Consider the following 21,944-nt stretch of genomic DNA (forward strand, 5'->3'; position numbering starts at 1 on the left):
AACTCTAACACTTTAGTTTTTCTAAGAACTCAGTGTTTCCTTGGTATTGCTATTTTGCTATTCTGTGCCTTTCCAGGCTTTGAACCTAATTAATGAGCAAATTCTGTGATACATTAACGTAGTTGCATAATGGAAGTAGTTTTTTTGAAGCAAAAACTTCACAGCAAGTCCACAAAGAAGAAAGAAAAATCAGTATGTTAATTTATTTTCAGAATTTTCATGTGAATTAAGGAAGATGTAATTTCATATATATATATTTTTTTTCACTTTTTTTGAGACAAGGTCTTACTCTTTCACCCAGGCTGAAGTGCAGTGGCGTGATCACAGCTCACTGCAGCCTTGACCTCCCTGGGCTCAGGTGATCCTCCCACCTCAGCCTCCTGAGTAGCTGGGACTACTAGCTGCACGCCGTCACAACCATGCCTGGATAATTTTTGTATTTTTTTGTATTTTGTATGTTGTATTTTTTTTGAGACAGAGTCTTGCTCACTTGCCCAGGCTGGAGTGCAGTGAGGAGATCTCGGCTCACTGCAACCTCCGCCTCTTGGGTCCAAGCAATTCTCCTGCCTTAGCCTCTCGAATAGCTGGGACTATAGGTGCGCGCCACCACACTTGGCTAATTTTTATATTTTTTGGTAGAGACAGGGTTTCCGTGTGTTAGCCAGGCTGGTCTTGAACTCCTGGCCTCAAGTGATCCACCCGCCTCAGCCTCCCAAAGTGCTGGAATTATAGGTGTGAGCCACTGCGCCTGGCCAATTTTTGTATTTTTTTGTATGTTGCCCAGGCTGGTCTCAAGCTCTTGGGCTCAAGAGATCTGCCCCCCTCAGCTGGAAATTACAAGTGCTGGAATTACAAGTGTAAGCCACTGTGCCTGACCTCATTCAGTTTTTAAGTCACTTTTGTTTTTGTTTTTCCTGTTTCTGAACCCGTTGTTTAAATTGTAGCCTGTTTGTCATTCCTTCTTTGCCTTTAATAGGTGCTTGATAAGGTTATGTACAAGAGGTTTGGAAATGGAAATTTGATTTTTCTGCTCTTTTTCCCCTAGTTAGAGGTGAAGAAAATGGAATTGATTGCAATCAAGTGGACAAACCTTCAGATCGTGGCAAGCGAGCCCGGGGTAGAGGTAAGCTAGAGTAAGAGGGAAGAAAATGCTTTCAATTAGGGGGAAGAAGCAGGCAGTTGCGTTGCTGGACTGTGACTAGGGATGGCAGTGTGTTCTGAAAGAATAGCAGGTCATCTAAAATCTGATAATTTGTTTACTGATGCCTGTAAATGAACTATTTTGGGTTATGTAGTTTTGAAGAAACCAAAGGGTTGGTTTTGGATGAGCTGAGAAAGCCCTATGAATAATTTAAAATTTAAAGCTCTAACCAAAAGCATTGACAAATTATAATTGTATTATGTTTGGAATACAATGCAATAGGGTTTTTTAAACCTTATTTTAAAAATACTTTATTGCTAAAAAAGGCTATGATCATTTGAGCTTTCAGTGAGTTGTAGTCTTTTTGCTCTAGTCCTCACTTCTAGCTATTTTGAAGTGTATAATACGTAATCGTTAAGTAGTCATCTTACTCTACTGTTGAACATTAGAACTTACTCCTTTTTTTTGAGACCCTGCCTGGCTAACACAAGGAAACACTGTCTCTACCAAAAAATATAAAAAAATAGCTAAGTGTGGTGGCGCGCACCTGTAGTCCCAGCTACTCAAGAGGCTAAGGCAGGAGAATTGCTTGGACCCAAGAGGTGGAGGTTTCAGTGAGCCGAGATCTCCTCACTGCACTCCAGCCTGGGCAAGTGAGCAAGACTCTGTCTCAGAAAAAATACAAAATACAAAAAAATACAAAAATTATCCAGGCATAATTAAATGCAGGGTCTTACTTTGTCACCCAGGCTGGAGTGCAGTGGCATCATCTCAGCTAACTACAGCCTCCACCTCCTGGGCTCAAACAATCCTCCCACTTACCCTCCTGAGTAGCTGGGACTACAGGTGCACGCCACCATGCCCAGCTAATTTTTGTATTTTTGGTAGACATGGGATTTTACCATGTTGGCCAGGCTGGTCTCAAACTCCTGGCCTCAAGTGATCCACCTGCCTAATCCTCCCAAAGTGGTAGGATTACAGGCATGAGCCACCGAGCCCGGCCTAGAATTTATTCCTTCTCTCTGTGTTTTAACCTATCCACCAATCTCTCTTTATTCCCCACCCTCTATACCCATCACCTTCTCTGCCTCTGGTAACTATCATTCCACTCTCTACTTGCATGAGATAACCTTTTTAGCTCCCACATGAGTGAGTACATGTGATATTTATCTTTCTTTGTCTGGTTTATTTTATTTAACACAATGTCTTCCAAGTCCATTCATGTTGCTCCAAAGGACATGATTTCATTCTTTTATGGCCGAGTAGTATTCCAACGTGTAAATATATCACTTTTTAAAATCCATTCATCTGTTGATGAACACTTAGGTTGATTCTCTATATTTGTGAATATTGTGAATAGTGCTTCACTTCAAAATAGCTAGAAGTGAGGACTTGAAAAGTTCCCAACACATAGAAATGATAAATGCTCATGGTGACGGATATCCTAAATACCTCAACTTGATAATTATATATTCTCTGCATGTAACAAAGTACCACATGTACCCCATAAATTTGTTTAAATATTATATATCTGTAAAAAGTTAAAAATTAAAAAAAAAATAGAAATTGCCACAGCCACCCCAACCTGGCAAACATGACGCACTATTGGTTTCCTTTTCTTTGTATAAATATCTGCTAATGGGATTGCTGGATCATACAGTAATTCAATTTTTTGTTTTTGATAAATCTCCATACTGTTTTCCAAAATGGCTGTACCAGTTTATATTCCCACCAATAGTGTATGAGAGTTCCCTTTTCCCTGTATCTTCACCAGCATCTGTTTAATTTGCTTAATTAATTAAATGCAGTGTCATGATCATAACTCATTGCAGTCTTGAACTCCTGGGTTCAGGCAATCTTCCTGTTTCAGCCACCTCAGTAGTTGGGATTACAGGCTATTTTTTGTCTTTTTGATAATAGCCGTTCTAACTGGGGTAAGATGATATCTCATTGTGGTTTTCATTTGTATTTTATTGATGTTTAGTGATGAGCATTTTTTGTGTACCTTTTGGCCATTTGTATATTGTCTTTTTAGATCCTTTGTCTACTGTTTTTTTTTCTCTTAAGAGACAGTATCTCACTCTGTTGCCCAGGCTGGAGTGCAGTGGCATGATCATAACTTACTGCAACCTTGAAATCCTGGGCTCAAGTGATACTTCCACCTCAGCCTCCTGAGCAGCTGGGACTATAGGCATGAGCCCCACCATGCCTGGCTAATTTATAGAAAAAGAAAAAAAAAAATTTTTTTTTTAAGAGATGGGGTCTTGCAATGTTGCCCAGGTTGGTCTGGAACTCCTGGCCTCAAGCTGTCCTCCTACCTCAGCATCCCAAATCTCAGGGATTACATGTGTGAGCTACTAGGCCCAGCTGTTTGCCTACTTTTTAATGGGATTATTTATATTTTGGCTGTTGAGTTGTTTAGATTCCTTGTATTGTCTGAATATTAGTCCCTTTTCAGATGAATGTCATCCTGCAAATTTCTTAGATGATACTTCCTTAATGCTGAGGCTAAATTGGAGACCATATTTTTAAATCCCAGGGATTCAGGCCAGGTGTGGTGGCTCATACCTGTAATCCCAGCACTTTCGGAGGCCAGGGTGGGCAGATCACTTGACGTTAGTAGTTCAAGACCAGCCTGGCCAACATGGTAAAACTCCATCTCTAATAAAAATACAAAAATTAGCTGGGCATGATGGTGTGTGCCTGTAGTTCCAGCTACTCGGGACGCTGAGGCATGAGAATTGGGGGAAGTGGAGGCTCCAGTGAGCCGAGATTGTACCATTGCACTCTAGTCTGTGCGACAGAGCGATGCTCTGTCTCAAATAAAAAAATCCCAGGGATTCAGTATTATTCTAGGTAAAGTTTCTTGTCATATGCCACATAGTAAATTGGTAAAAACCAAGTATAATTCTGTCTTCCACAAGCTGAAACTGCTTAGTATTTTTTATATTTAGGACCAGGTTTCTGTAAAGTAAGTTTCAAACTTACTATTGTCAAAGATAGAAAGATGGCAACAAAGAGTGTTGGCACGTACACCTCTACTAATTTATTAGGTCTTAAACCCTGAAGTACACACCTTGGGAAGAAAAAGAAAATAGAAGGTAACAAAAAGAAAGAATAAAATGACTTTATTGACCCCTAAATTTTACTGTGTCTCACCAGGGAGGGCGGTCACAGTCTAAGACCAACGTTATGTGTGTGATTAGTCCTTACCACCCTGTTCTGGTTAAAATATCATTGTTCTGATATTCCTTTGTTCTTAAGGTTTTAGGAATACATAGTAACCCAGCTTCTTCCCCTCTTACAGGGAGAGGGTTTTCTTTCCTAGGGTATTTGATCTCTCAGATGCTTCTGCTGGCATTAGTGGGCGTCTTAGAGAAATCGTCAAATCTTCATGACTGAAATCCCACTACTGACTACACTGTTGAATCCTTTACTTTTACCCTTTGACAGTAGGAATCTAGTCACAATATGTATTTGGATTGGTTGTTTAGAGGCATGTTTAAGGATTACAAGCTGATCCATGTCATAAATCAGACAGATTTATTGTTATAAAAACACATTATAGGGGGGCCGGGCACGGTGGCTCACATCTGTAATCCCAGCACTTTTGGAGGCCGAGGCGAGCAGATCACGAGGTCAGGAGTTTGAGACCAGCCTGGCCATCATAGTGAAACCCTGTCTCTACTCAAAATACAAAAAAATTAGCCGGGTGTGGTGGCATGCGCCTGTAGTCCCAGCTACTTGGAGCCCCGGGGCAGAGAATCGCTTGAACCTGGGAGGCGGAGGTTGCTGTGAGCCGAGATCATGCCATGGCACTCCGGCCTGGGTGACAGTGAGACTCTGTCTCAAAAACAAAAAAAAAAACCAAAAAAAACACCACACATTATAGGGGATAACCAGTGAATTGGAGATTGTGTATCTGTTAGGATGGGTACTGTTATTACTTGGAGGAAAAAGTTGATACGTTTACCTTGGTTCTATTTAGGCTAATAAACCCCAAATAAATAAAAGTTAACAGACCATGTAAAATCACAATAGTTTTTCTTAATCACAAGTATGCTAGATAAATTCTGCAGGGGGTATGGTGTTTTATTTGACGTATTCTTCCTATTCTTACTGGGACTATACGGTGGCTGTTCATACAATTTTCTCATCGGTATATATACCGGTGAATAGGAACAGAATGCAAACAATCAAAAACATAGTCCATTTAAACTATTTGGGCGACAAAATGGGCACTTAATTTTACTGTCAAAATCTATTACGTTCGCTTTATATAAAAGCAGCTATGTAGGCAAACTACCTACCTATTTTTTATTTGTTTTGGTTTTTGTTCTTAGCTTGATCAGTTGGCCTTGCTGGATAGTAAGTTGTCGTAAGTGTGGAGCAGAGTTTGCATTCAAGCTGGAGCCACTTGAAAAATCATTCCTATAGAGTATATCTTTCATAAGCTTTTTTGCTAGTGGAGTGTAATTGAGGATTTTTGCAAAGGATTTGGGTTGAAGCGGAATTATTAGAATGTCAGGTAAGTATGTTTACCAGCAGGCCCTTTGACAGCTTGGGTGAAAGAGGGGCTGCTGGCTGCTGGCAGTTCTGCTGAGATTTTTTTTAGGACTTTCCTGAAGCTTAGCTTCAGAGTTGTAAAAAGCAACTGCAAGGAGTGGGGCCTGTCTTGGGATCTGCCAGATATGTGATGATCATAGGGGAAGGAGCAACTGTCTTATATCTTAACAATTCTGTTCTTCTCACCAGTATCCTGAAGAGAGGAAAGTGAAAAGCAGAGAGAAGTTTTCCATTTCATAGAGATAATGTGAAAATTGCTATGATTCTGACATTATTTTTTGTAGTGTACCTCGGTGTATTTCTTCTCTCCCCTTCCTTCCTTCCTTCCTTCCTTCCTTCCTTCCTTCCTTCCTTCCTTCCTTCCCTCCCTCCCTCCCTCCCTCCTTTCCCCCCTTCCCTCCTTCCCCGCTTCCCCCCTTCCACCCTTCCTTCCTTCCTTCCTTCCTTCCACCCTTCCTTCCTTCCTTCCTTCCTTCCTACCTACCTACCTTCCATCCTTCCATCCCTCCTTGCAGGAGTCTGTGTTGCCTTGGCTAGTATCAAACTCATGAACTCAAGCAGTTCTATATCAATGTATTTAAAAAATAATTTCAGGCCAAGTACAGTGGCTTATGCCTGTAATCCTAGCACTTTGGGAGGCTGAGGTGAGAGGATCACTTGAGCTCAGGAGTTCAAGATCAGAGTGGACAATGTAGCAGGCTTTTTTTGTTTAAAAAAAAAAAAAATTAGCCAGGCATGATGATGTGCATCTGTAGTCCCAGAAACTCAGGAGGCTGAGGTGGTAGGATGGCTTGAGTCTGGGAAGTTGAGGCTGCTGTGAGCTGTGATTGTGCCACTACACTCCAGCCTTCAGATACTTTAAACTTTTCAGACATTAGGCCTTTATTTACTATCGTATCTTTCCCCGTCTTTTATTTTTTTGTATTTCTAGATATATATATATATATATATATATTATATATGAAGTAAATAAGCCCATATTTTTTTTTGTTCTTGACATAATTTAGGAGTTCCAAAGCAATATAAAATTTCGTGTGGCTCACCGTTTTTATTTACTGTATTTTTATTTATTTATTTTTGAGACAGGGTCTTGCATTGTCACCCAGGCTGGTGTGCAGTGGTGTGATCTTGGCTCAGTGCACTCTCCACCTCCCAGGCTCAAGCCATCTTCCCACCTCAGCGTCCCTAGTAGCTGGGACTACAGGTGCACGCTACTATGCCCAGCTAATTTTTGTAGAGAGAGGGTTTTGCCATGTTGCCCAGGCTGGTCTCAAACTCTTGAGCTCAAACAACCCGCCCATCTCGAACTCCCAAAGTGCTTGGATTACAGGCATGAGCCACAGTGTCTGGCCTGCTATTTCATTTAACTTTGTTTTGAATGTGCTTTATGCAGAAAAAGATATTAATATACTTAATGGACTTGACATAGATCCATCTTTTGTACTTTGCTGTAGTTGAGTGTGTTTATGTATTAGAAATGACACTCGCCGGGTGCGGTGGCTCACACCTGTAATCCCAGCATTTTGGGAGGCCAAGGCCGGCAGATCATGAGGTCAGGAGATCGAGACCACCCTGGCTAACACGGTGAAACCCTGTCTCTACTAAAAAGAAAAATACAAAAAAAGATTAGCTGGTGTGGTGGCGGGCGCCTGTAGTCCCAGCTACTCAGGAGGCTGAGGCAGGAGAATGGCATGAACCTGGGAGACGGAGCTTGTAGTGACCCGAGATCATGCCACTGCACTCCAGCCTGGGCAACAGAGCAAGACTCCATCTCAAAAAAAAAAAAAAAAGAAATGACACTCAGGATTTGGATTAAAGCAGAATTATTAGAATGTCAGGATTTGGATTAAAGTGGAATTATTAGAATGTCAGCTAAGTATGTGTTTGCCAGCTTTGCTTGAAGATTTGATTCCATGATACAGTTTTTTGTTTTTGAAACAGTCTGTCTCTGTCGCCCAGGCTGGAGTGAGTGCAGTGGCGTGATCTCGACTCACTGCAACCTCTACCTCCCAGGTTCAAGCAATTCTCCTGCCTTAGCCTCCCGAGTAGCGGGGACTACAGGAGTGTGCCACCATGCCCGGCTAATTTTTTGTATTTTTAGTAGAGATGGGGTTTCACCGGTTACACTTATTTATTTATTTAGAGACAGAGTCTCGCTCTGTCTCCAGGCTGGAGTGCAGTGGTGCAATCTTGGCTCACTGCAACCTCCGCCTCCGGGGTTCAAGCAATTCTCCTGCCTCAGCCTCCCATGTAGCTGGGACTACAGGCTCAGCTACTTTTTCTATTTTTTAGTAGAGACGGGGTTTCACCATGTTGGCCAGGATGGTCTCAATCTCTTGACCTCATGATCTGCCCGCCTCAGCCTCCCAAAGTGCTGGGATTACAGGCATAAGCCACCGCACCTGGCCAGTTATTTTTTATTTTTATTTTTGAGACGGGAATTTCGCTCTTGTTGCCCTGGCTGGAGTGCGATGGTGCGATCTTGGCTCACCGCAACCTCCGCCTCCCGGGTTCAAGCACTTCTCCTGCCTCAGCCTCCTGAGTACCTGGGATAACAGGCATGCGCCACCACGCCCAGCTAATTTTGTATTTTCAGTAGAGACGGGATTTCTCTATGTAGGTCAGGCTTAAATGTGTATTTAAATTACTCTTCTTTTGTATGTTTCTTTATCTTGTGTATTCATAAATGGTTGATCAGCTTATATGTATTATTTTGGTCTTCTGGTGAGATTGAGTCAAGTAAGGTAGTGAACTATAGTTTCTTTTTTTAGAGACAGGGTCTCACTCTGTTACCCATCCTGGAGTACAGTGGCATGATCATAGCTCACTGCAACCTCCAACTCTTACGCTCAAGCAATACTCCTGCCTTAGCTTCCTGAGTAGATAGGACTGCAGGTGCACATCACAATGCCCAGCTAATTTTTAAAAGCATTGTAGAGACAGGTCTCTGTGTGTTGCCCAGGCTGGTCTTGAACTCCTGGCTCCAAGCAGTCCTCCTCCCTTGGCCTCCTAAAGCAGAGGGATTACAGGCACGAGCCACTGCTTTGGCTGGTAATGAATTACACTTGAAGTTGCAGGGGTTGGTTTCCTTCTGGATGGAAGAAAAATAATGCAAAAAAGGCAACAATAGTTTACTCCCTAACCTTTCTCACTGCTTTACCTTACTGTTTTGTATTTAGTGACTCAGATTAGTTCCTCTACTTTTTCTTTCTTTCTTTCTTTCTTTTGAGACGTAGTCTTGCTCTGTTACCTAGGCTGGAGTGCAGTGGCACAATCTCGGCTCATTGCAAGCTCCCCTTCCTGGGTTCACGCCATTCTCCTGCCTCAGCCTCCCGAGTAGTTGGGACTATGGGCACCCGCCAGCACATCTGGCTAATTTTTTGTATTTTTAGTAGAGATGGGGTTTCACCGTGTTAGCCAGGATGGTCTTGATCTCCTGATCTCGTGATCCGCCTGCCTTGGCCTCGTAAAGTGCTAGGATTACAGGTGTGAGCCACTGCGCCCGGCCTAGTTCCTCTACTTTTAAAACTAATTATTGCATGAATACGGTCTATATAGTACAAGTGCAAAGTAATTTTGAGCACCTACTATGTTTTAACCTTCTACTTAAAAAGTTTTTTTTTTAAGGTAGAGAAGGGGCTCTTGCTCTGTTGCCCAGGGTGATCTCAAACTACTGTGGCTCAAGTGATCCTCCCACCTTGACCTACCAAGGTGCTGGGATTACAGACATGAGCCACCAGACCCAGCTTACTTTTAAATTTCGAATCCTCTGTAGTACCTTCTTTGGGAGTCTTGCTGAGTCCTTGTTCCACATAGCATTTAATAAAATGCTGATTCTCAAATCAGTTACTGAACAGATAGGTTATTTCCTGTAATTATATAATGCCATTATTGTGCCTCTATATATGAGAGTTTAATCCATGAAAGACTCCATATTTATGAAGTTGGGATTACAGATCAGTCTTTTTTTTTTTTTTTTTTTTTTTTTTAAAGACAGAGTCTCGCTCTGTCGCCCAGGCTGGAGTGCAGTGGTGTGATCTTGGCTCACTGCAACCTCTGCCTCCCAGGTTCAAGGGATTCTGCTGCCTCAGCCTCCCGAGAAGCTGGGGCTACAGAGATTGAGACCATCCTGGCTAACACAGTGAAACCCCGTCTCTACTAAAAATACAAAAAATTAGCCATACTGTTACCCATAGCAGCTGTACCATTTTACTTTTTTTTTTTTTTTTGAGACGGAGTCTTGTTCAGTTGTCCCAGGCTGGAGTGCAGTGTTGTGATCTCGGCTCACTGCAAGCTCCGCCTTCCGGGTTCGCGCCATTCTGCCTCAGCCTCCCGAGTAGCTGGGACTACAGGCGCCTGCCACTACGCCCGGCTAATTTTTCTTTTTTTTGTATTTTTAGTAGAGATGGGGTTTCACCGTGTTAGCCAGGATGGTCTTGATCTCCTGACCTTGTGATCCGTCCATCTCGGCCTCCCAAAGTGCTGGGATTACAGGCATGAGCCACTGCACCTGGCCCCGTTTTACGTTTTTACCAGCAGTGCACAATGGTGTGCTCCACATCTTTGTCAACACTTGGTTTTTTTTTTGTTTGTTTGTTTGTTTTTTAGATAGAGCCTCACTCTGTCACCCAGGCTGGAGTGCAGTGGCACGATCTCGGCTCACTGCAACCTCTGCCTCCCGGGTTCCAGCATTTCTCCTGCCTCAGCCTCCCAGGTAGCTGGGACTACTGGCGCGCGCCACCACGCCTGGCTAATTTTTGCATTTTTTTTTAGTAAAGACGGAGTTTCACCATATTGGCCAGGCTGGTCTTGAACTCCTGACCTCGTGATCTGCCTGCCTTGGCCTCCCAAAGTGCTGGGATTACAGGCGTGAGCCACCACGCCCGCACGCCAACACTTGTTATTTTCTGTTTTTTTACTTTAATTTTGGTAGTAGTCATCCGAATGAATATGGGATTGTATTTTATTGTGGTTTTGATTTGGATTTCCCTAATGATCAGCAATACTGAGTATCTTTTAATGTTTTTATTGGTCATTTGTATATCTTCTTTGGAGAAATCCATATTCAAGTCCATTGCCCGCCCCCCATCCCCCCCCTTTATTTATAGTCTCACGCTGTTAACCAGGCTGGAGAACAGTGACGCAACTTAGGAACTGTAGCCTCCGCCCCCTGGGTTCAAGCGATTCTCCTGCCTCAGCCTCCCGAGTACCTGGGACTACAGGCATGCGCCTAATTTTTGTATTTTTATTAGAGATGGGGTTTTGCCACGTTGGCCAGGTTGGTTTTGAACTCCTGACCTCAGGTGATCCGCTTGCCTTGGCCTCTGAAAGTGCTGGGATTACAGGCATGAGCCACCGGGCCTGGCCGTTGCCCATTTTGAATGGAGTATTTTGTTGTCGAGTTTTAGGAGTTCTTTGTGTGTTCCAGATGTTACTCTGTGATCAGATATATAATTTATAAATATTTTCTTCCATTCTTTGGGTTGCCTTTTTACTCTGTTGGTACCGTGGTGTTTTTTTGTTTGTTTTTGAGAGATGGTCTCACTTTGTCACACTGACTAGAGTACAGTGGTGCAATCTCAGCTCACTGCAGCCTCAACTTCGCAGGCTGAAGCAATCCTTCGACTTCAGCCTTCCGAGTAGATGGGACTACAGGCATGTACCACTATGCCCCATTAATATTTGTATTTCTTGTAGAGACAAGGTTTTGCCATTTGCCCAAGCTGGTCTTGAACTCCTGAGCTGAAGCAGTCCACCTGCCTCGGTGTTCCAAAGTGCTGGGATTCCAGGCATGAGCCACCGTGCCTAGCCAATATGTGTTTTGTTACAGATTTTGTTGTTGTTGTTGAGACAGAGTCTTGCTATGTCACCCAGGCTTGCATACAGTGGTTTGATCATACCTCACTGCAACCTCCAACTCCTGGGCTCATGGATCCTCCTGCTTCAGCCTGTCAGGTAGCTAAGTTAGAGGCGCATGCCCATAAAAATAGTTTTGTAGAGAGGGAGTCTCCCTATGTTGCCCAGGCTGGTCTTGAACTCCTGGCTCAAGCCACCCTTCCACCTCAGCCTCCCAAATTGTTGAGATTATAGGTGTGAGCCACCATGCCTGTCCCAGAAAAGTTTTAAATTTTCATAAAGTCCATTTTGTCTATTTTCTCTTTTTTTGCCTGTAGTTTTAGTGTCATACTCAAGAAATCATTGCTAAATCCAGCGTTGTAAAGCTTTTGCTTTGTGCATTTCTCTGAGAGTTTTATAGTTTTAGCTCTTAAATTTAGGCCTTTGCTCTTCAGTTTAGGATTTTAATGAAGAGAATGTGGAAAGGTGCTAGTCATTTTCTCTTCTTGCTTGCTTGTTCTCATGCTTGCTGCCATTTTGGTCTTTGATCAAAGACTAGTATTTAAAATGATACTTAACAGTGCCTTCAGCTTACTTTGCATTTTCCTCTTTCTGGTTCTCATTTCATTTTATAGTAGTGGCTTATAATTCCATGGTGTTAGCCCTTTCTGATTTTAAAAGATGCCGACTGTTTTATAATACAACCTCCCTGTGTTTAGCTGTCAAATACCACAAATATAATACAAGGAGAATTTAATTCTTTTCTAGCCTTAGAAGTCACTAACTGGGTATAGGTAGTTGTATCAGCAGGGATCAGTTAATTGGGTGCCCTGGATTGGAATGTTGGTGCTGCTAGGAATAATGATAATATTGTCTGGGTAGTGAGTATAGGATGAAGAAGGAAGTGTAATTGTGTAGGACATAAGTATTATTTTATACTATAATTGTGTGTTTTTTTAAAGGATTTGGACGTGGCAGAGGGAGAGGGGCAGGAAGGTTCTCAACCCAAGGCATGGGGTAAGTGATAGCCATCCTATTTTTATAATCATTTACTTCCCTAGTTTTTATTCTGCAGTTGCTTCTAATACCCTGCATCTAATTTAGTCATCATGGTGAATCTAGTGTTTTCTATACTTAAAGAGATTTACAAATAAGAAAAATAATATGAATAAAATTGATCTTTTAAGTAGGCATTAGAGCAAGGTTTCTAGCCTTGGCATTATTGAGATTGTGTATTGGATAATACTTCCATGGGGTGGTAGGATCTCCTGTATATTGTAGGATGCTTAGCAACATCTCTCCTCTCTGTACTATTAATAAATGTCAGTAGCACCTCGCCTGAAGTTGTGACAAAATACCTATAGATGTACCTAAATGGCACTGCCTAAGAGCCATTTTAGTTAATCCAGCCATTGTCTTTGAATGCTAAGTAAATGTAATGCTTATTTATGTATGAGTGATACCTTTTTCCTGAATTGTAATAGTAAACATAGAACAGACTCAGAGGCACTAAAATCAGAGGTTTATTTCTTGTTTCTGGGTGTTTTTTTACTTTTTGTTGCTTCTAAAACATTAGCTCCCATTGGATTTTTAGGAAAAGTTTTAAAACATCCTGTGGAAGCCATACATAGATGCAGTCAAGGAAAGGAATTGGCTCCAAGAAAAGCCCTTTGTCTCTCTCTAACTTCAGGCAGCACTCTTGGTGTTAATGCCTTCTAGAAGTGGTGGTGCCTCATGCAATCTGCCTTCTGCCTAAGCTCCTTTGAGGAAAAGGAGGGATGAAAACACAGGGAGCAAACTCTCAGGAGCACTTTAAGACATAGCCCTGCTCATTAGCTTTAAATTGTTTTGTGGATTTTTCTGTTTACTTCACATTCCTTTGTGAAAATTTTAAAGGTAATATTTGTTTTGGCTCATGTTAGACCTCTGAACCATGACTCGATTAAACTGGGTGTTCAGTTTAGGATTTTATTGAAAAGAAATAGAGGTGCTGAACAAAATGTTTTCTTCTTTATCTAATGTTTCTGTAAAGGAGCATATAAATCTAAGCTGTAAAAGATTCAAAGCCAAACTTGGATTCTGACTTGGGAAGAAAATACCTGTTGCCTATTTATGCCTTATTTTTCAGCAGGACTCTCATAAGAGCTCTTATTCTGCCTTGAAAGATTATACGTCTCCTTGTCTGCTTTAGGATGCTGAGGACTGTGTTTTAGGAAAATAAGGCTATTATACCAGAATGTGTGGAAGGTCCCTAGGCAACTTCTGGTTTTCACATCTGCATCTCCATGGCTGGCAGAATTAGTTATATTTAAATAGGGGAAGGAGAGGTGACATCTTTTACAGTGGCTGTGAGAAGGCACTGGGCTTGTTTGGTGGAAGATCATGTATGGTTAATATTTTGGCTTAGGTGCTTGCTTCTTTTGCCTTTATTATTTCTTTATTTCAAACCCCAGGACATTTAATCCTGCAGACTATTCAGATTCTACATCTACAGATGTGTGTGGGACAAAGCTAGTAGTTTGGGAAGCTGCTCAGAATGGTGCAGATGAGGGAACTGGTAAGTGTTCCGTTTTTGCCAGAGATGAGTTTTAAATGTTTGAGCTATTAAGAGTTGTATGTTCTCATACAAAGATGAAGTCTAAATGTGCTGATGGAAAATAATGAAAAACAGGCTACTGTCCTACCTCTGAAACTATTCTTAGTTGGTTCTTACCACCCAAAGTCTGTCACATACAAATCTCATGATGACAAGGAATTTGATTTTCCCTTCTGCAAGCTAAGAAAGAGGCTATATAAGGTAATCGGCATAAATTAGCACAAACCCACACTCTGATCAAAGTATGTCACAGATATATAGAATTTCTGAGGAGAAGATTTTTTACTGGAAGTACTTCCCATTTCTAATGGTGGATTCTTTGGCCAGATAATGTATGATAATGTGGTAGATGATAGATGGGTTTGTAGCAACGTTGCCTCTGCAGGTTTTTCTGTATCATGCTGTTTCTGGATTATTTTCTGAAATTCTTGGGGTAAATATTGGTTGTTTATTTATATAGAGTTCTTTGTACAGTAATTATTGAGATTATACTTATAGAAACATAATTTAGCCGGGCGCAGTGGCTCACACCTGTAATTCCAGCACTTTGGGAGGCCGAGGCAGATGGATCACTTGAGGTCAGGAGTTCGAGACCAGCCTGACCAACATGGTGAAACCATGTCTCTACAAAAATACAAAAAATTAGCCGGGCATGGTGGCACATGCCTGTAATCCCAGATACTTGGGAGGCTGAGACAGGAGAATCGCTTGAACCCAGGAGGTGGAGGTTGCAATGAGCCGAGATCGTGCCATTGCACTCCAGCCTGGGCAACAGAGCGAGACTTCATCTCAAACAACGACAACAAAAACAAAAAACAAAAACATAATTTAACACAATGAAATATAACCTAGACTTAGAATATAGCTCAATAAATTATCAAGGCCAGGTGCAGTGGTTCATGCCTGTAGTCTCAGCATTTAGGTGGCCAAGGCGGGAGGATCACTTGAGCCAGAGTTTGAGAAGAGTCTGGTTAACATAGTAAGACCTCATCTATACTAAGAAAACTTAAAACATTAGCATGGCATGGTGGTGTGCACCTGTGGTCCCAGCTGCTTGGGAGGCTGAAGTGGGGAGCGTCACTTGAGCCTGGCAGGTTGAGGATGCAGTGAGCTATGATTGTGCCACTGCACTCCAACCTGGGCAACAGAGCAAGGCTGTGTCTGAAAAAAAAAAAAAATTAATGCACACAAACATCCATATAACATCAACCCTAGCCAAAAAGTAAGAGAGTACCGCCAGAAGCACAACTAATCAACTGTAAATAGAGAAACTGTAAAGAGGGTCAACAAAATTTATAAGTTGTTATTTGAAAACACTAGTAAAATCGTTGAGCTTCTTATGAGATCATCAAGGGAAGGTGAGAACGTGAATAATTGGTTCCAGGAAGGAGAAAAGGAATATTGATATGGATCATATAGATATTAGGAGATTATAAGATAACTCAGCTTGAGCTCAGGAGTTTGAGACCAGCCTGGGCAACATGTTGAAACTCCATCTCTGCAAAAAAAAAACTAAAAAATTAGCCGGGCATAGTATCATACGCCTGTGGTCTCAGCTACTTGGAATGCTGAGGTGGGAGGATCACTTGAACCTAGGAGGCATAGGTTGCAGTGAGCTGAGATTGTGCCACTGCACTTTAGCCTGGGTGACAGAGTGGGACTCTGTCTCCAAAAAAAAAAAAAAAAAAGAAGTATACACCGTATTTAAGTTTGCTTAACTGTTTTTTTTTTTTGGGGTGGGGGGGTGTTTGAGGTGGGGTCTCTGTCACCCAGGCAGGCTGGAGTGCAATGGCACCATCTTGGCTCACTGCAACCTCCATCTCCCAGGTTCAAGCGATTCTCCTGCTTCAGTGTCCTGAGTAGCTGGAATTACAGGTGTCCGGCACTATGCCTGGCTAACTTTTTCGTATTTTTAGTAGGCAGGGTTTCACCATGTTGACCAGGCTGGTCTTGAACTCCTGACCTCAAATGATCCACTCACCTTGGCCTCCCAAAGTGATGGGATTATAGGCGTAAGCCACCGTGCCCCACCTTCTTTTCTTTCTTTCTTTCTTTTTTTTTTTTTTAAAGAGAGAACATCTCACTCTGTTGTCCAGGCTGGAGTGCAGTAGTGTGATCATAGCTCACTGTAGCCTTGAACCATTGGGTTCAAGCCATCCCACCTTAACCTCCCTAGTACTTACTGCTGGAACTATGGCACACACCACTGCACTGGGTGAATTTTAAAGTTTTTTGTAGAGATAAGATTTTGCATTGTTGTGGAGGCTGGTCTTAAACTCCTGGCTTCAAAGATCCTCCCACCCAGCCAGTGCTAGGATTATTGACATGAGCCACCATGCCCAGCTTAGTTTGTTTAACTTTTAAAAAACAAGTCAAATCAACTCCTAGATGCATACCCAAAAGAAAGGAAAATATAGGTTCACATAAAATCTTGTACAAAAAGATTGATAGCAACATAATTCATAATTATAAAAAAGTAGAAACAACCCATGCTTCCTATTGAACAGGTCTGTCTGGGGGGAAAAAACCTCAAATGTTTATTAATGGATGAATGTATAAGCAAAATATAGAATATACATAGAATGGAATAATGTTCAGCCATAAAAAGGAATTAAGGTACATGCTACAACATGGATGAACCTTGAAAATAGTATGCAGAGTCACAGAAAGACCACATATATTGTATTTTATGATTTTATTTATCTGAAATGTCTAAGGCAAATTTATAGGGACAGAAATTAGCTTGGTGGTTGCCTAGAGCTAGAACTATTTGGGAAAAGTGGTGAGTGACTACAAATGAGTATGGAGTTTGTTTTTGGAGTGATGAAAATGTTCTAGAATTAGAGGTGATGGTTGTACAAATTGTGAATATACTAAAAATTATTCAACTGTCTGTTGTAAAAGGATAGATTTCATGTTATGTGTATTGTATATAAAAATATAGAAATTAGTATTATCCATTTAACAAAATTAAGGAGAAAAATCCGTATGATTATTTCAATAAGGAAAAGTGTTCAATATTCGTTCATGATTAAAACAAACAAACAGTGTTTCTGAGTGGCATGTGGGATTTGAGCCTGATAATGGCTCTTGATTCCACCAACATGGAGACTTTGTACCGCGTCCCGTTAGTGCTCAAATGTCCCAACCTGAAGCTGAAGAAGCCGACCAGGCTGCACATGCCCTCGGCCATGACTATGTATGCTCTGGTGGTGGTGTCTTGCTTCCTCATCACCAGAGGAATAATTTATGATGTTATTGTTGAACCTCAAAGAATATGGGCATCAGAGGCCAGTAGCTTTCTTGGTGTACAGAGTAAATGGACAGTATATTATGGAAGGACTTGCATCCAGCTTCCTGCTTACAATGGAAGGTTTAGGTTTCATAATCCTGTACCAATCAGATGCACCAAATATCCCAAAACCCAGTAGATTTCTTCTTCTATTCATTGGATTTGTCTGTGTCCTGTTGAGTTTTTTTATGGCTAAAGTATTCATGAGAATGTAACTGCCGGGCAATCTGATAGGTTAGAGTGCCTTTTGAGAAGAAATTAATGGATACTGGATTTGTTCCTGTCGATGAAGTTTTAAAGGCTGTACCAATCCACTCTTGTGAAATGTGGAAAAGAATGAAGAGCAGCAGTAAAGAAATATGTAGTGAAAACACTGGAAGTGTAGCTTGGAGTAAAATTTCTTCTTGGTATCAAAGAGACAAGTTTATCACAGTATTTTTTTCTCCTGCTGACCTATTGACATCAGTGATGTTGAGTGACATTTTCTTCTTTGTTTTTAATTTTTTAAAGAAAATATACTCCAGTTTACAAATATAATATTGAATAAAGTGATTATTTTTTACAGCCCCTTTAACTTTTTTTTGGAGATGACATTTCTGATTTTCAGAAATTAATATAAAATCTGGAAGCAAGATTCCATAAATTGAGAATTCTAGATGGCTGATCAGCTTTACCTGTGGTGCTTTGCCTTTTAATAGGGAGTGTGATAATACATTATTTCAGATATGTATGTATGACTGTTTCCTGAACAATAAGATCTATGAAAGGAGCAGAAATAAATAATTTTTCTAATTAAAAACAAACAAAACCCTGGCAGTTAGGAATACAAGGAATTTCCTTAATCAGATAAGGAATATCTGTAAACTTACAGGAGGTGTTACAGTCAATGGTGATACACTGAATGGTTTTCCTCTGGAACAAGATAAAAACACATGCGGTCACTGCTTCCGTTCACACTGTACTGGAGGTCCTAGCCAGTGCAATAAAGAAAAAATAAGTAAGTCATAAGGATTGGAAAGGGAGAATAAACCGTTGTTTTTTGTGATTGTGTAAAAGAATCTGTAGACAAATTATTGGAGAATTTCACAAGCACAAGATGCAAGACACAAGTTTCATGAAGGCCTGTATTTCTATAAATCATCAACAAACAGAAAATGGAAAAAAATTGCTAATAGCTTCAGAAAACACCAGATGCCTAGGAATAAGTCTAATGATATGTAAGATATGTAAGATTAGAAAAAATATAAAACAATATTGAGAGAAAATAAAGAAGACAATAAATAGAGGGATATACCACTTTAATATATTTTAGTCTCACTGTTGTGACATTTAGTTTTTACTGACTCAGTCTTTGAATTTATTAATCCACGGTAGTCCGTCTCATGTAAATTTTCCCCACTGATTTTTAAAAAAAATCAGATTTGTTGATGTAGTTTTTATATATATATACACATTTATTCTCCCCTTTTTAGAGATACAGAGGATGAATTCTAACAAATGCATATAGAATTATAACCATCATTAAAATATAATTATGGTACTTCTTTACTAGCAGTGAACAATTGCAATCAAAGAATAAGAAAAACAGTACTTTTTAAAGTAGTACCAAAAAAACAAGAAATAGTTATTTCTGACTACGTATACGCAAGATTTGTGTGTTAATATTATGCAACATGTTGGAAAAGATCAAAGAAGACCCTCATAAAAGGGAACATATTCAGTGTTCATGAATTAGAAGACTCAGTATCTTTGAAATGTCATTTCTCTCCAAATTGATCGATAGCTTCAGCACAATTCCAATCAAAATCTTAGCAGATTTTTGACAACTTGATTCTTTTTTTTATTTTATTTTTTTTCGAATAAAAAATCACTGTCACCCAGGCTGGAGTGCAGTGTTGTGATCTCAACTCACTGCAACCTCCACCTCCTGGGTGAGTGATCTCTTACCTCAGCCTCCCGAGTAGCTAGGATTACAGGTGTGCGCCACCATGCCAAGCTAATTTTTTTTTTGTAGTTTACTTAGTAGAGACAGGGTTTCACCATGTTGGGCAGGTAAGTATTGAACTCCTGACCTCAAGTGATCTGCCCACCTCAGCCTCCTAAAGTGGTGAGATTACAGATGTGAGCTATTGTGCCTGGCCTTGACAACTTGACTCTAAAATTTTTATATAATATTAAAGGAACTAAAGTAGCCTAAACAATTTTGAAAAGAAAAAAAAGTTCTAAGACCCACACTCCCTGATTTTTTATTTTTTTGAGATGGAGTCTTGCTTTGTCACTCAGGCTGGAGTGCAGTGGCACGATCTCTGCTCACTGCAGGCTCTGCCTCCCGGGTTCGTGCCATTCTCCTGCCTCAGCCTTCCCAAGTGGCTGGGACTACAGGCACCCGCCACCACACCTGGCTAATTTTTTTGTATTTTTAGTAGAGACGGGGCTTCACTGTTAGCCAGGATGGTCTCCATCTCCTGACCTTGTGATCTACCCGCCTCGGCCTCTCAGAGTGCTGGGATTACAGGTGTGAGCCACCGCACCCGGCCCACACTCCCTGATTTTAAGAACTGCTCTAACGCTGCAGTAAGGAAGACACATAAATCAATAGCATAGTAGTTTAGAAATAAACACATATACATATGGCTAATTGTTTTTTGTCAAAGATTATGAGGCAATTCAATGCCATACATTAAACTGTATACAAAAATTACCCTCCAAGGTTATACTTAAAACATGAAACCTGAAAGTAGAACTTACAAAGAAGATATAGTGGCAAATCCTAGTGATTTTAGGTTAGGCAAAGATTTCTTATATAGAATCCGATAAGCCTGAGTCATAAAAGAGAAAATTGACAAAGTACATTTTATCAAAAATTGTAAAATTCTTTTGAAGAGAAAAATGAAATGATAGAATGAGACATAGTCTTGGAGAAAATGTTTATATAAAATCCATATTTGATAAGGACTTATATACAAAATAAATAAAGAACTCTCACAATTCAGTAATAAGAAAACAACCCCCTAAAACAAATGAGCAATTAAAAATGGGGGAAAAAATGGAAGAAGTTCTAGAAATGGATAGTAATGATTGTACAACATTGTGAATATACTCTGTGCCACTAAATTGTACACTTGGAGAGGGTCAGAAATAGTAAATTTTGCGTAATGTCTGTTTCAACACGGAGACTGGTGAAGGATAATTTCCTGTGACTCTATAATTATTTTAACATAAAAAGTTAATTAAAAGCAAAATATTTGCATTTATAAGGGAACATGATAAATGGATAGCAAACAAATCCGTGAGTGTGCTCATCATTATTAGTCATTGGAGAAATACAAAGTAAAGCCACATTGAGTTACCCCCATTCACCTATTAAAATGGCTTTAAAGGAAATGAAAAATTCCAAGTGCTGGTGAGGATTGTGGAATAACAGGTACTCATATACATGCCTGGTGGGAAAGCATACCTATCATAACAATCTGACAGTCCCATTCTTAGGTTTTTATAAAAGTGGAATGAAAACACATCCAAACAAAAATCTGTATGTGATATTATAGTGCTTTTATTAATACCTCCACTGATTTTTTTTTTCTTCTTTTTTTTTTAAGAGATGGGGGTCTCAATTTGTTGTCCAGGCTGGAGTGTAGTTGGTATTCACAGGCATAATCTTAGTGCACTACAACCTCAAACTCCTGGGCTCAAGTGATCCTCCTGCATCACCTTCCTGTGTAGCTGGAACTACAGCCCTGCACCACTGTGCACAGCTTCCACACAGTGTGGAAGAACTGTGTGTGGAAGCTGTGCCCGCTTCCATGGCTTTGAAGCCGAATGTTGTGCAAGTGTTGAAGCAGAATGTTGAATTAGTCAATTAGTTACTTTTTTTTAAATTTTCTCTTTCCTCCTCTCTCTTTTCTTTCATCTCCTCCCACTTATTATTTAAAGTAGCAGATTTCTTGCTGAAAAGCATTTAGATAAGCAAAACCAATTTGTTGTAGAATACAGTTAAAGGATGTCAGCTGATGGTGCTGGCTGTTTTTCCAGAGGCCTCACAGAATGGTATTGGCTTGTTGATAAGAGAGTTATGAGTCCAGGACTCAGCCTTATAGGCTCAGAAACCCAACTGTTGACAGTATAATAACCACAAATCTATTCCCGATATGAGGGACCCTCAAATTAACCAAACTAGAAAGACTTGTGTATACTCAGAAGGCTAATTTATAAATTTTCTAAAAACTGGTACCTGTTGAACAGATTAGAATACTCTCTTTGATGAGTGAGAAGGGAGCTTGGTAAACATGGGCGTGAGAATGAGAATAATTGAAGTAATTTGAGTGTCCAAGAGCCATCAAGGTTAAGATTCATAACTTGATTTGCAGTGACCTGTAAGAGTATGGATTTCAATTACATTTCATTATCCTTGGGCAGTAACGCAGCATATACATAGCTTTGACAGTGACCATCTTCTCTGTGATGAATACTTTCATTCTTTTCATATGTTTAAACCCTCAATTTTACATTGGTCC

The 21,944-nt window shown here is 40.5% G+C and overlaps 1 protein-coding gene and 1 pseudogene across 26 annotated transcripts in view; both read left to right on the plus strand.

The window, feature by feature from the left end:
- Positions 1-21,944, plus strand: part of UBAP2 (ubiquitin associated protein 2) — a 127,370-nt gene that overhangs the window by 63,489 nt on the left and 41,937 nt on the right. For 22 of the 26 annotated variants that reach the window (XM_063696959.1, XM_055351671.2, XM_019033537.4 and 19 more), the window contains 3 exons: positions 1,046-1,123; positions 12,505-12,559; positions 13,996-14,099. In XM_063696959.1, the coding sequence (XP_063553029.1) occupies positions 1,046-1,123; positions 12,505-12,559; positions 13,996-14,099 (237 nt within the window). Of the gene's footprint in view, positions 1-1,045; positions 1,124-12,504; positions 12,560-13,995; positions 14,100-21,944 lie in introns of those variants that run through there. The other 4 variants (XM_063696967.1, XM_063696974.1, XM_063696978.1 and 1 more) reach the window with 3 other exon arrangements.
- Positions 15,897-21,942, plus strand: LOC129524751 (oligosaccharyltransferase complex subunit OSTC-like; annotated as a pseudogene).

Source organism: Gorilla gorilla, chromosome 13 (assembly GCF_029281585.2).
Source record: "Gorilla gorilla gorilla isolate KB3781 chromosome 13, NHGRI_mGorGor1-v2.1_pri, whole genome shotgun sequence".
Taxonomy (NCBI): domain Eukaryota; kingdom Metazoa; phylum Chordata; class Mammalia; order Primates; family Hominidae; genus Gorilla; species Gorilla gorilla.